This window comes from Mirounga angustirostris, unplaced genomic scaffold (assembly GCF_029215605.1).
Source record: "Mirounga angustirostris isolate CCGP_5_RB_7025 unplaced genomic scaffold, mMirAng1.0.hap1 SCAF_15, whole genome shotgun sequence".
NCBI classification, from domain to species: Eukaryota; Metazoa; Chordata; class Mammalia; order Carnivora; family Phocidae; genus Mirounga; species Mirounga angustirostris.
Genome location: NW_026991723.1, coordinates 12,661,452 through 12,675,681, shown reverse-complemented (window position 1 = coordinate 12,675,681; position 14,230 = coordinate 12,661,452). Strand labels below are relative to the sequence as shown.

General features: G+C 39.0%; 1 protein-coding gene across 1 annotated transcript in view; it reads right to left on the bottom strand.

Annotated features, from left to right (window-relative positions):
* Positions 1 to 8,219: 8,219 nt before the first annotated feature.
* MAMDC2 (MAM domain containing 2) overlaps positions 8,220 to 14,230 on the bottom strand; it is a 142,293-nt gene continuing 136,282 nt past the window's right edge. Inside the window, exons 13-14 of the mRNA XM_045882234.3 lie at positions 9,660 to 9,744; positions 8,220 to 9,254 (exon numbers count right to left, since the gene is read on the bottom strand). Of these exons, the coding sequence (XP_045738190.1) occupies positions 9,190 to 9,254; positions 9,660 to 9,744 (150 nt within the window). The 3' untranslated portion in view covers positions 8,220 to 9,189. The remainder of the gene's footprint in view (positions 9,255 to 9,659; positions 9,745 to 14,230) is intronic.

Here is a 14,230-nt window from a genome sequence, read left to right as displayed (position 1 = left end):
AAAGCAGAAAAAGAAGCATTCAATTGTTTTCAACACACATTCATGGTCAAAATTTCTAGGAAAATACGAGTAGAAGAAAACTCCCTTTAACCAGGAAACGGTGACTCCAGAACCCTTTAGCAAACTCACGTCCAATGATGGGATGTTTAAAAATATTATTTTAAATTCTGGAACAAGTCAAGGACGATTCTATTACTCCTTCTATTGAGGCACTATGTTGGAGATCTTAACCTCCTAAACAGTTAGGAAAATTGAACAGATAGAGAAAAAAATAGATAGAAAAAAAACAGAGAAAAAAAAAATAAAAAAAAGGAAAACCAAGACTGGCTTTATTAAGAAATCTGACCTAACAACAACAGAGAATTGCTGTAGGCAGCATAATGGCTCCCCAAAGATGCCCACATCGTACTCCCTGGGACTTGTGAATAGGTTACCCCACATGGCAAGAGGGAATTTATAGCCGTGATTGAGGTAAGGAGCTTGAGATGGGGTGATTATCCTGGGTCATCCAGGTGGACCCATATTATCATGAGCGTCCTTAAAAGAGAGAGACAGGACAGTCAGGATCAGAGGGGACGTGAAAATGAAAGCAGTTGTTAGAGGGAGAACAGAGCTGGAGGCCGGCTAAGGAATGCGGGAAGCCAAGGAACGTGGGAAGCTACTCTAAAAGCTGGAAAAGGCAAGAAACGGATTTTCTGCTAGAGCCTCCAGAAAGAACACATCCCTGCCGAAACCTTAATTTTAGCTCCATGAGACTCATTTTCAGGACTCTGACTTCCAGAATTATGAGATAATGAATGTGTTCTTTTGTGCCACAAAAAGCATGGTAATTTGTTGCAGCAGTGGTAGGAAGTGAATGTAAATATAGAGTCTGTTCTGAGAAATAATAGAGAGCCTGGCAAGTTGGCTGGATATAATTCCAGAGAAATCAAACGCCTAAAGGGAATAGACAAAAGTTTACTTTTTTTAGGAGAAACCATATGGGAATATCTTTAAAAACACAGGGTAGGAAAGAGTTTCTTTTCTTTTTTTTTTTTATATATATATATATATTTTTTTTATTCTTATGTTAATCCCCATACATTACATCATTAGTTTTAGATGAAGTGTTCCATGATTCATTGTTTGTGCATAACACCCAGTGCTCCATGCAGAATGTGCCCTCCTCAATACCCACCACCAGGCTAACCCATCCTCCCACCCCCCTCCCCTCTAGAACCCTGTTTGTTTTTCAGAGTCCATCGTCTCTCATGGTTCGTCTACTAGGAAAGAGTTTCTTAAGACAAAAAAAAAAAAGTATAAATCATAAAGAAAATAAAAAGATTATTAATTCATACATATTAAAAACTAAGGCCTTTCATAAATCAAATTCACAATATGAGCAGGGAGGGAGAAGCCACATAGTAGAAAAAAAAAGATATTTACAACATTTAAAATAAACAGAAGCTTAGTATCTGGAATATTAAGAGAATTCCTATGAATCTGTAAGAAGAAGATACACAGCTCACTAGAAAAATGGGCAAAATAAATAGGCATTTTGCACAAGGTGAAACATGAATGGTCATAGAACATATGATAAGATGCTCAATTTAATTCATAATTAGAGAAATGCAAATTAAAACTTCAATGAAATGCAATTTCCTAATTATCAGATGGGCAAAAATTAAAATCTGACATTTGCATGTTTTTGGCACTCATCTATACCGGTAAGAGTTGTGTAGATTAGAACTGCCAGTTGGGAAGCAGTTTTCCCTCATTTAGCATAGCGTACCTATCATACAAACCAGAAATTCACGTCAGAGAGGCAACCCAAAGACAGTCTTTCACATGGGTACTTGTACAAGAAATATTTTAGCACCATCGTCACAATAGCAAAAATCTAGAACCAACTTCAATATTCATCAATGGTAGGATGAATTAATAAATCACAGTATAATCATTTCATGGAATATCATACCACAGGGAAAATGAATTAACTACAGCTAGAAATTCAACATTGCTGAATCTCAAAAACATAATTTTGAGCAAAAAAGACAAATTACAGATGGATATATATACAATGATTTCCTCTGTATGACTTTTTTTTTGAGAGAGAGAGTGTGCACGTGCAACTGCATGTGCATGAGCGTGGGGTGGGAGGGGCAGAGGGAGAGAGAGAGAGAGTCTCAAGCAGGCTCTACGTCCAATGCAGAGCCTGATGTGGTGCTCAGTCTCACAACCCTGAGATCAAAACCTCAGCCAAAATCGAGAGTCAGATATAAAAAGTTAGACATTGCTAAATTAGACAAAAAGAATCTACAATGTATCCATGTAATTCACTATGTTAAAAGATTAAAGGGGAAAAATCTTATTATCTCAACATATGCAAAGAAGCGTCTGATGAAGTTCAATGTCTATTTGTAATAAGTTCTTAGAAAACTATGAATGGCACTGAAGTTTTTGAACTTGATAGATGCTACTTATCAGAAACCTGGAGCACACATGCTAACTAATGGAGAAACTTCCTATTCCTTCTCATTAAGATCAAAAGACAGATGCACGGGGGTGGGGGTGGCGGGGCACCTGGGTGGCTCAGTCCCTTAACCGTCTGCCTTTGGCTCAGGTTGTGATCTCAGGGTCCTGGGATTGAGTCCCACGTTGGGCTCCTTGCTTGGCAGGGAGTCTGCTTCTCCTTCTACCCTTCCTCCCTGCTTGTGATCTCACTCTCTCTCTCAAATAAATAAATAAAATTTTTAAGAAAAAGCGGGAGAAAATGCACTAAGAGATTTAAAGATTCTGTGCTGTATTTTTTCTGCTTGCCCCACTATGTCCCTCGTCCTCTCCTCTTCACCCTGCTCTGTAGCCTGGGAGATTGATTTCAGATGATTTTGTCCAACTGTAGGCTAATGAGAGTGTTCTGAGCATGGTTGAGGTGGTTAGGCTAAGCTATGATGATCAGTCGGTTAGGTGTATTAAATGCATTTTCGAATTATGATATTTTCAACTTACAACGGGTTTGTTGGGGCATAGGCCCATCGTAAGTTGAGGAATATCTGTATATGAACATATTCATGCATATCTATACACACATACGTACGAAAAACACATGATTTCTTCCTTGTTTATCTGAAAATGTCGTGATTTTGTTCTTCCGAATGATAAAATTCCCAGGTGACGTGATTTTTCTCTCAACATGTTAAAGGTATTATTCCACTATCTTCACACTTTCCTCATTATTGAGAAGTTTGATTTCGTTTAATTTTTATTCCTCTGTAATTCATCTGTCTTCTGGTTGCATTTGAAATCTCTCTGCCTTTGGTATTTCATAATGATGGATCTAGGTGTGGATTTATTTTCACTTATATTGCTCAGAGTTTGTTAGACTTACTGATTTTATTTTATTTATTTTTTTAAAGATTTTATTTATTTATTTGAGAGAGAATGAGATAGAGAGAGAGAGAGCATGAGAGGGGGGAGGGTCAGAGGGAGAAGCAGACTCCCTGCTGAGCAAGGAGCCCGATGCGGGACTCAATCCTGGGACTCCAGGATCATGACCTGAGCCGAAGGCAGTCACTTAACCAACTGAGCCACCCAGGCGCCCAGACTTACTGATTTTAAACATTTTTATCCATAACCAATTCTGAAACTGTCTCGAATGTTCTACCTTTGAATCTTCCCTCCCCCCATTCTCTCTTTCGGTAACTCTTACTATAATACCCTGGATGCTCTCATTTTCTGCCTCCCTCGTATTTTTCATTTCTTTCTCTCTCTGCATTGTATTCATGTTTCTTATCTTATATTCTAGTCCACCAGTTCTCTCCTGTTAGGTACGTCTAATTAGATATTTGCCTCTTCCATTGAATTTTTAATTTTAATGACTATATTTTTCATGTGCAGAAGTTCTATTTGGTTCCCTTTAAAATCATTCTGCCTGCTCATTTTTTTCATAGCGTATTGCCTTTTATGTGTTCAATGCTTATTTTTTTTTTTGGTGTCTATTTTTAAAATCGTTATTTTAAAGTATCTATCAAAAAATTCATCACGTGAAGTCTTGGGTATCTAATTCTGCTGTTGACAGCTGACCAAATGTGTTGTAATTTTGGATTGGGAGTCCTTTTTCTGTGTAGTTTTATATATGGGGAAATATGTGTAGCCTGGGTTGAGAGTCATGGCCCTCTAAAGAAGATTTAAAGTTGTTTTTACCAGTTGCCCCAAGGATCCTCATTGGCCAGGGACACATATTCATGTTAAATTTTTAGAGTGTGGATTTCCAGACCATGAAATGTTGATGGATGAACGAGAATCTTTATATCCCTTGTGATTCTTGAAATCCACATACATATTTGTATTAAACTAAATGTTTTTAATTGAGCATTTGTTTCTTTACTCCAGAAATATTTGTTGAGTATGGTAGGCAGTTGGGGGCACAAAATTGGAAAAGCGACCATTTTTGAGGAGATGGCCATAAAAACAAGAATTTAGGTTTATCATGATAACTTTTGCTAGGGTGTATATATATATATACGGGGCAAGCAGCCCTGAAGAACCACTAACAGCAGTTGGAGTAGGAAGAGCAAAGGGAAAGGCACTGCCCAGCTGCTGGTTAAAATGAGCCTAGCATTGTTAGTACAAAAGGAGAACGTGATAACATGACAAGATTCTATGGTTGCTTTCTCCTTAAGATGGCACTATAAACTCACAATTCCTTTGTAGAGAAAGAATACATTAAAAATAACTGCGATTTATCAAAAAAAATTCATGCAAACCTTCTAATATAAACTAGGATGGCTTTTGTGTGTCAGACACTAAGTGCTTTTAGGTGTCACTTTCATTTCATCTTTACAGACACCCGAAGAAGTAGAGACAAGGAGTAGTCTGCCCCATTTTGCAGACTAATAATAGGGATCAGAGAGGGTGTAAGTGACTTGCCCCCAGTCCCGAAGCTAGTAAGTGGCAAGGCCAGGATTTTCTCTGGGACACCCTGAGACCATGACCTGAGCCGAAACCAAGAGTAGGACACTTAAGCAACCGACTGAGCCACCCAGGTGCCCCTGTCACCAAATCTTGGCTGAACCTTTTCTTCTTCCACATTAAACCAGACCTTGCATCAGAGGCCCTATCTTCTCCTGCACTTCCTTCTACACATACTCTCCAACCCAGATAGCAAATTGTAGGAGAGAAGGTGACCTGTGTGGAAAAAGTAGCTTGTCTTTGAAGCACTTGTGTGTTTAGGTAAGAATTTAAGTAAATGCAAATACTGGGCTTAAATTGTCAAGCGGTACCAATTAGCTAGCATGCCTTCTGCGAGGGCATTTCTAAACCTGAGGAAACTATATCGTGCTAACTAGCCTTTCATATTTTCATCCAGCCGAGATATAGTTAAAATGAATGGCAAAAGCAACCTGCAAGGGAAGAGAAGCATCCAAAGAGTGAATCCTGCCAAAAGGAAGTTAAATGAGGAGGGGTAAATTAATCCCCTTACCTTCTACCTCCTCTCTCCTCGTGTAGGAACTCCATGTTGTTTCTTAACAACAGGTAACAATTATCTCTTTCCTTTCTGCCCTAACTTAATAACCAGTTGCCAACCCTCACATTTTCCCCCCAAATTACCAAAGCTGGTGTCCCAAGTAGTATTTATTTATTTTTAATTTCAAGTTTTTATTTAAATTCTAGTTAACTAACATATATGGTAAAATTGGCGGGGCGCCTGGGTGGCTCAGTTGGTTAAGCGACTGCCTTCGGCTCAGGTCATGATCCTGGAGTCCCGGGATCGAGTCCCGCATCGGGCTCCCTGCTCGGCAGGGAGTCTGCTTCTCCCTCTGACCTTCCTCCCTCTCATGCTCTCTGTCTCTCATTCTCTCTGTCTCAAATAAATAAATAAAATCTTTAAAAAAAAAATTGGCTTTCGGAGTAGAATTTAGTGATTTATCACTTACATACAACACCCAGCACTCATCACAAGTGTCCTCCTTAATGCCCATCACCCATTTAGCCCATCCCCCCATCCACCTCCCTCCACCAACCCTCAGTTTGTTCTCTATTGTTGAGTCTCTTATGGTTTACTTACCTCTCTCTCTTTTTCCCTCCTTCCCCTATGTTCATCTGTTTTGTTTCTTTAATTCCACATATAAGTGAAATCCTATAGTATTTGTTTTTCTCTGACTGACTTATTTTGTTTAGCCTAATACTCTCTAGTTCCATCCACCTCATTGCAAATGGCAAGATCTCATTCTTTTTGATGCCTGAGTAATATTCCACTGCATATATACACCACTTCTTCTTTATCCATTCATCTGTTGATGGACATTTGGGCTCTTTCCACAGTTTGGCTGTTGCGGACATTGCTTCTATAAACATCAGGTTGCGTGTGCCCCTTCGGATCACTATGTATCCCTTGGCTAAACACCTAGTAGTGCAATTGCTGGGTCGTTGGGTAGTTCTATTTTTAACTTTTTGAGGAGCCTCCCTACTATTTTCCAGAGTAGCTGCATCAGTACTATTTCTGGTTTGGCAACCTTTGGAGCAATTTTGGTAGCCAATAAATCCTCTGGAGTGAGAGAAACTTGGAACCTCTGCCTACGGTTTAATTTGGTATTGGGGGTGGAGTTGGCAGGAGAGCGGGCGAGTTCGGGAGGCAGTAATGAGGAAGGGGAACCCTCTGGAAAGAGAAAAGCAGGAGATGTACACGGGTTTCCCAGGGAAACACACCAGGTTCAAACCTAAGCCCTACACCAGCTGCTGAACTTGGACAAATTCAGTTTCTCTATTTATAAAATGGAACTATCACTAGATCTACTTCATGGGTTGTTATCGGGATTAAGTGAGTGAATTCATATAAAGCTCTTTGAATAATGTCTGAAGATAGTAAGTATTCAATAGATGTTAGCTCTGATTTTTATGATGGATTTATGCAATCCATAAGCAAGGAGGCTGGTGAATGACTTCATTTAGTCACTACATATTATAAACCCCTTGCTATGCATGAGATATTATGTTAGGTCCTGGAGACACAATTTTTATTTCTTTATTCAGCAAATACAACTAAGCTCTGGACAGGAATAACAGGGTGAGGAAATTACAATGTCTAGCATACTGTTGAGTTGGTTCACATCTTGAAATCTTCCTCAATATTTCAACTCTATTTAGGAATTTGATTTGCAAAATTTTGCTTTACTATAGAAGTTTATTTTATTTTCTCCATAAACCTTGGGATGTTTATTTTGAATAGTTTAGTCTCGTTTTTTGTTTTCCAAGTAATGTGGTCTTCAGGGAAGTATACTACTCTTTACAGATTAATTTAAGAGTTGTGACTTTTTTTTTAAGTAATCTCTATGCCCAACGTAGGGCTCAAACTCACAACCCTGAGATCAAGAGTCACATGCTCTAACAACTGAGCAGGCCAGGCACCCACCCAGAGAGTTTTGACATTCTTGAGTGGGAATACCACCCAACGCTGTGAGAACCATGGAGTTTTGGCCATACAAAGCAGGAAGAGGTATGGACCTTGGAGTCAGAGAGACCTGACTCCGAGTTCCTCCACTGAACAGTTATGGAAATTTAAATAATTTGTTCACTCTTCTGAGCCTCGGTTTCTTTCTCTGTAAAAAGGGATAATAATATCTCCAATTTGGAGGATGTAAGGAGTGTTAAATTCATTCATTCATTCATTCAACAAGTATTTATATGTTGAACACCTACTACATACCAGACATTGTTCTGGGTACTGAGACTACAAAATTAAACAAAAACCTGCACGAATCCCTATCCTCATAGCGTTCATATTCTAATAAAAGTTGGTGAAAAATTAAGTTAGCTTATACAAAATAAAACACTTTAAAAATTAATTATTGTATCAATGCATGCCGTGTTTATATCACTAATAGAAGGCCTAAGAAGAACTTAACTGTGGCAGAGTAGCAATTCAAATTAGAATCTGCAGTTGTGTACTGGAGATTCTTCTTTCTTCGTCTTTCTTTTTTTTTTTTTTTTAAGATTTTATTTATTTATTTGACAGAGGGAGACACAGCGAGAGAGGGAACACAAGCAGAGGGAGTGGGAGAGGGAGAAGCAGGCTTCCCGCGGAGCAGGGAGCCCGATGCGGGCCTCAATCCCAGGACCCTGGGGCCATGACCTGAGCTGAAGGCAGGCGCTTAACGACTGAGCCCCCCAGGTGCCCCTGGAGATCTCCTGAACAAGAAAAATAATGTAGAAATGAGTTAATTGCTAGTGAAAAGATTTTCAAATTACCTTTTATTAGGTAATCTTAGAAAAGCTGTTTGGGTATACAAATATGTATATACAATTTTCTAAACATGTAAATAAAAAGCAGTAGTTTAGTATATCTGCTTGAATTCATATTACTCAAAACCTTACCAAACCATTTATTATAAAAAAAAAAAACCCGGTAAAATTGCTTAACATATCCTAAAAATTTTTGGGTGTATGTCCGTAAACATTTTCAAGCTTGCTTTACAAAAAAAGAGTGCAATTTCTAATCCATGTGTTCAGAGTGACTTTCAAAGGAGTTCAAAGGGGGGAAAAAGAAAGTAGCATTGCCTTGTAATGCAGCATTAATTAATACTGACTTAACCCTGGGACATTCGTGAAGAGATCCTTTGTTATCACATATGATAAAAATATTTAAAAATTAATATTCCCTTTCTATGAATAAAACATAGGCAATAAGATTTTATTTTCTTAGCCTGACTTGTTACCATGAAAACACTGCATTCATTCTGCAGATACCAGTGACACCTCACATTATTACTTTAAAAATAATTAATGATGCTTGAAATTCAAAAAGAAACCTGCAAGACTTAGTCTCCTCCCAATACATTCACTGAATGCACAGTTAAATGAGCACATCTCATTTTGCTTGTGCCCTTCATTTGCATACTTTAAAATGACTGCAATACAGTACATTTGCATTTTTAACTGGAACCAAAATTAAGATGAGTGATCTTTGCAAAATCAACAGCCTGCTTTCATAACAGTTGTCATACGCAGAAAGGAAACAAAACGAAACAAAACAAAACAAAAAGCCCTGAGTCAGTATTTTTTGCAAAAGTAATGAAAAAGAGTGCTGTGCTGTGAAGTCATTTTATAACTTATGAAATGGTTATAAGACTGTCCAGTATTCGTTCGTTTTGCTTTCATTTCGATGGAAGAGAGGTATGGCTCTTGTTTAGTTGATCCAATTCAGATCATTTCTTAAAACTCAATTTCGTTTAAATCCTCAGAATATCCTGATGATTGCTGAGTTAAATCTTCCATTTCTGTCAGGAAAGACAAATAAAAAAGAGACAACGGTAATTTTCTCTATTTTTATTGTAGAAAAATACTTAATTTGCATTCTTATGATTTGAGGCTGAGGCAAAATCCCCTTTCAATCAAGCTGATATAATTGGGAAAAACAGGGCGCCTGGGTGGCTCAGTTGGTTAAGCGACTGCCTTCGGCTCAGGTCATGATCCTGGAGTCCCGGGATCGAGTCCCGCATCGGGCTCCCTGCTCAGCGGGGTGTCTGCTTCTCCCTCTGACCCTCCTCCCTCTCATGCTCTCTGTCTCTCATTCTCTCTCTCTCAAATAAATAAATAAAATCTTAAAAAAAAAAAATCTTTCTCTTGAAAGAGAAAAAAAAATCTTTAAAAAAAAAAATAATAATTGGGGAAAACATTGTTACCTGTGCAGGGTCCGGCTTGGAATTTAACGTCATCGATGGCAATATCACTTCTCACAGACAGTCCCCGAATGGCTTCAAAAATTACCTGGGAAGTAATGCCGTTTGAATTTAGAAAGAGAGTCATCCTGACAAAACAGTACTCATCAAAACCACAATGAGATATCACCACACACCAGCCAGAATGGCTAAAATTAACAAGTCAGGAAACGACAGATGTTGGCGGGGATGCGGAGAAAGGGGAACCCTCCTACACTGTTGGTGGGAATGCAAGCTGGTGCAGCCACTCTGGAAAACTGTATGGAGGTTCCTGAAAAAGTTGCAAATAGAGCTACCCCATGATCCAGCAATTGCACTACTGGGTATTTACCCCAAAGATACAAAAGTAGGGATCCACAATAGCCAAACTGTGGAAAGAGCCAAGATGTCCATCAACAGATGAATGGATAAAGAAGATTTGGTATATCTATACAATGGAATATTATGCAGCCATCAAAAGGAATGAAATCTTGCCATTTGCAATGACGTGGATGGAACTGGAGGGTATTATGCTAAGTGAAATAAGTCAATCAGAGAAAGACAAATACCATGTGATTTTACTCATGTGGAATTTAAGAAACAAAAGAGATGAACATAGGGGAAGGGAAGGAAAAATAAAATACAAATAGAAAGGGAAGCAAAGCATAAGAGACTCTTAACTATAGGGAACAAACTGAGGGTTGCTGGAGGAGAGGTAGGTGGGGGCATGGGGTAATTGGGTGATGGGCATTAAGGAGGGCACATGAAGTAATGAGCACTGGGTGTTGTATGCAACTCATGAATCACTAAATTCTACCCTGAAATGAACAAAACACTGTATGTTAACTAAATTGAATTTAAATAAAATATTTTTAAAAAAATAAATAAACAAAAACAAAAAAACCAATACTCGTCAGGCAGATCCAGGCTGTGTGGGTCTGGAAGCTTTGACTGTTTTTCAAGCTCCTTTAAGGAAAGAGATACAAAATCACATATTCAAATCTAGGTACAAAAGAGAGTACTTATTTGGGATTTTAAAGAAATTCACAACAAGTTACTAGAGGAAATTTAGGTCCCTTTCTTCTGAGATTTCTGTAGTCAATTTCCCAGAAATGCTCACCTAGAAATGCTTCCTGGTGGTGACCTGGTTTCCCCTCCCCACCTAGAATATTCTGGTCCCAGCATTCACAGGGCCTATGAAAGTCAAGGGCTAGAAGTTTAAGCTTTCTTAGGCTCTCCATAAATCTACAGTGATACCGATACTAGGTGGAAGAATTTTTTTTTTTTAAAGATTTTATTTATTTATTTGAGAGAGAGAATGAGATAGAGAGCATGAGCGGGGGGAGGGTCAGAGGGAGAAGCAGACTCCCTGCTGAGCAGGGAGCCCGATGCGGGACTCGATCCCGGGACTCCAGGATCATGACCTGAGCCGAAGGCAGTCGCTCAACCAACTGAGCCACCCAGGCGCCCTAGGTGGAGGAATTTAACATGGCTGATGAGACCATGTATGAATAGCAAAGCATAATCATTAAGTTTACCGAAAGGACAATGGTTCATTTATCAAGTCAAATACCATAATATCCAAGAACAGCCCCGGAGGAGAGAACCAGTTCCCTAATTTTAGATCCTGAGAAGAAAATAACTGATCAAATATTCAGATTCTAGGGAAAAGAGGTTACATTACCAGTTCTAAAGCTGCCCCAACGACAACGGTTAATAAACCACTGAATACTGCAGGGAGGCTCGTGGGTAATGAAAATGCTCCAGAAGACATATTTGCTCTACTCATTTTATGAACAAATGACTCCCATTGCACTAGTTTATGATTTAAATTAAATCAAAGAATATAAAGTAGATAATTAATAAGCATATGAAACTATCTTGAAATTAATGACTCAAAGAAGCTTTAATGACAGAAATGGGCAAAATAACGTTATTAAAAATTCTAAGGACACAATCCCAACAAGAATCCAAATAAGTAAGTTAGAAGAGGGGAAAAATGTCCTAACACATCTAGATAGGAGGATATAGGAGTGCAGTTAATAAGCATTCTGGTTCTCTGGACATCACTAAAATCTGGTTTTTGACCTCCAAGTCTACAATGGAAATATAATAAACAAATTACCTGATGGAATTATATTCAGAATAGTCTGCAGCTGAGCCAAACACTTGATTTCATACAACTTTCTCCTTTGAATTTCCTTAATACTTGAGTGATAACCATTTTATACCATTATGATTTACCCCTTGTATTGCAGATACACATTCTATTATTAAATAACCATGGTTATTTAAGAACTAGATAACAATTTATTTTTTCTTTCAATTTAACTATTATTTTTTTCCAATGGCTACTAAGTTGTTAGGACATAAATACTAAGTTATTTGGAAAACTACTTAATAAATGAAACCGTTATGTATTACTTTTGCATTAGTGACACCAGGAAAAAACTAATGAGACTAAGCATACCATGAACAATAAAATTTGGAAACGTGGTGTTAGATGAGTACGCAGCACATAACAACTCCTACTAAATGTTAGTCAGTATAACGAACAATATAAATGATATAAATATTTCAGTGAGCTAAGAATTTGTCTACCACTTTCTTTCAATAGCATCAAACTAAAAGAACCCAGGGAGGAAAACAGAGAGAGCAGAGGAGGAAAGATTAAGCAAGGAATCCAAAGGAAATAAAATCACTTCGTGTTTTTGATCAATAGCAAGTCAAGTGTGGCTTAGCACTTTATTAAACCCTGAAGAAGGAGCATGATTAAAATTTTGCCACTTGATGCATTTCTTCTACAAGGATGGTCGGATGACTGGAATGTCATCAGGAGGCCACCCACTTACCTCCCCAAAGGATGACCCAAATGTCAGCAATGCTATAGCAGTCTGAAAGTCATCTACACCTGCCCACCCCCACCCATGACACACACACGGACTTCTCCAGCTTTGTTCTTTTCCCTGAACTCCAGTCTCACATCCTACTGCTTACCTGACATACCCATGTGGATGTCTAACAGACATTGAAGACGTTGCATGTACAAAAAACCCCACCTGTTTCTTTCCCTCCTGTGCACACTGCCCCCACCTAAAACCTTCCCCGTCTCAGTAAATGGTAACTCCATTCTAGAGGTTGCTCAGGCCAAAACCCATGGAGTCATCTTTTTTTTTTTTTAAAGATTTTATTTATTTATTCATGAGAGACAGAGAGAGAGAGAGAGGCAGAGGGAGAAGCAGGCTCCCAAGGAGCCGGGAGCCCGATGTGGGACTCGATCCCAGGACCCTGGGATCATGACCTGAGCCGAAGGCAGACGCTTAACCATCTGAGCCACCCAGGCGCCCCCATGGAGTCATCTTGATGCCTCTTTCTCTCAAGCCCCACGTGCCATACATAAGTCCCGTGGGCTTCTGATGCATCTCACATCTGGCACACAGCCCTAGCTACCACTCCTTCTTCCAGGACTATTGCAGTAGCCCCAAAGTCTCCTTGCCTCCCTACAGTCTACTCCCCAGGTAGTAGCTGGAGTGATCATTTAAAAATATTAACCAGAGGGTGCCTGGGTGGCTCAGTCGGTTAAGCGACTGCCTTCGGCTCAGGTCATGATCCTGGAGTCCCTGGATCGAGTCCCGCATTGGGCTCCCTGCTCGGCAGGGAGTCTGCTTCTCCCTCTGACCCTCCTCCCTCTCATGCTCTCTGTCTCTCATTCTCTGCCTCAAATAAATAAATAAAATCTTTAAAAAAAATTAAAAAAAAATAAAAATAAAAATATTAACCAGATTGCATTACCTTAAAGCCATCTGATGGTTCCTCATTGCTTCTGGAATAAATTTCAAACTCTACCATGATGTCCAAGGCCTTTCATGATTACACCCTGATACTTCTTTGATCTCGTTACCTGATCAGCTTGACCTTATTTTTTTTTCATAGCACTTATGGTCATTGCTGTATCCCCAGTGCTTAGAATAGCAAGCAGTTAATGAATATTTATTAAAAATGAGATATTTTGGCCTCATACTTTAGGAACTCAGTCTGGATGGCAATGTAACTATTGAGAATTCCACGGCTGCCGTGGTGACATGAATTAGAGACCAAAGATATTTGGGAGGGAATATATTTTTAGAAACAATAACATCTTTTTATACTTTGGGACTTTAAAGTATATTAAACCTTTTCACATACATAATCTCATTTGACCCTCTAACTCTGTGATGTCAGCATGGCAGGAATTATTACCCCATTTTGAAAACGTAGAAACACTCTGAGAGAGGATGAGATTTCCCCAAGATCACCCAGTGCTTATGACACCCAGGGGAATGAGTATATTTTGGAACTTCCACGGTAGGAGAAAGTGTAAAGTTGTGGCTTAGGGACCAGTCAGATCTGGGACTGAATTCTCACCCTTCCACTTACCAGCTGGACATTTAGTTTCTCCATCTGTAAAGAGGAGCTATAAGATCAACTGGAAGAACTTACGTACAGCTCCTAGTGCTGTAAGTGCCTGGCACAGAGAAGATGGAGGGTTCATTTGCATGGGTGTGTCTGTGTTTTAT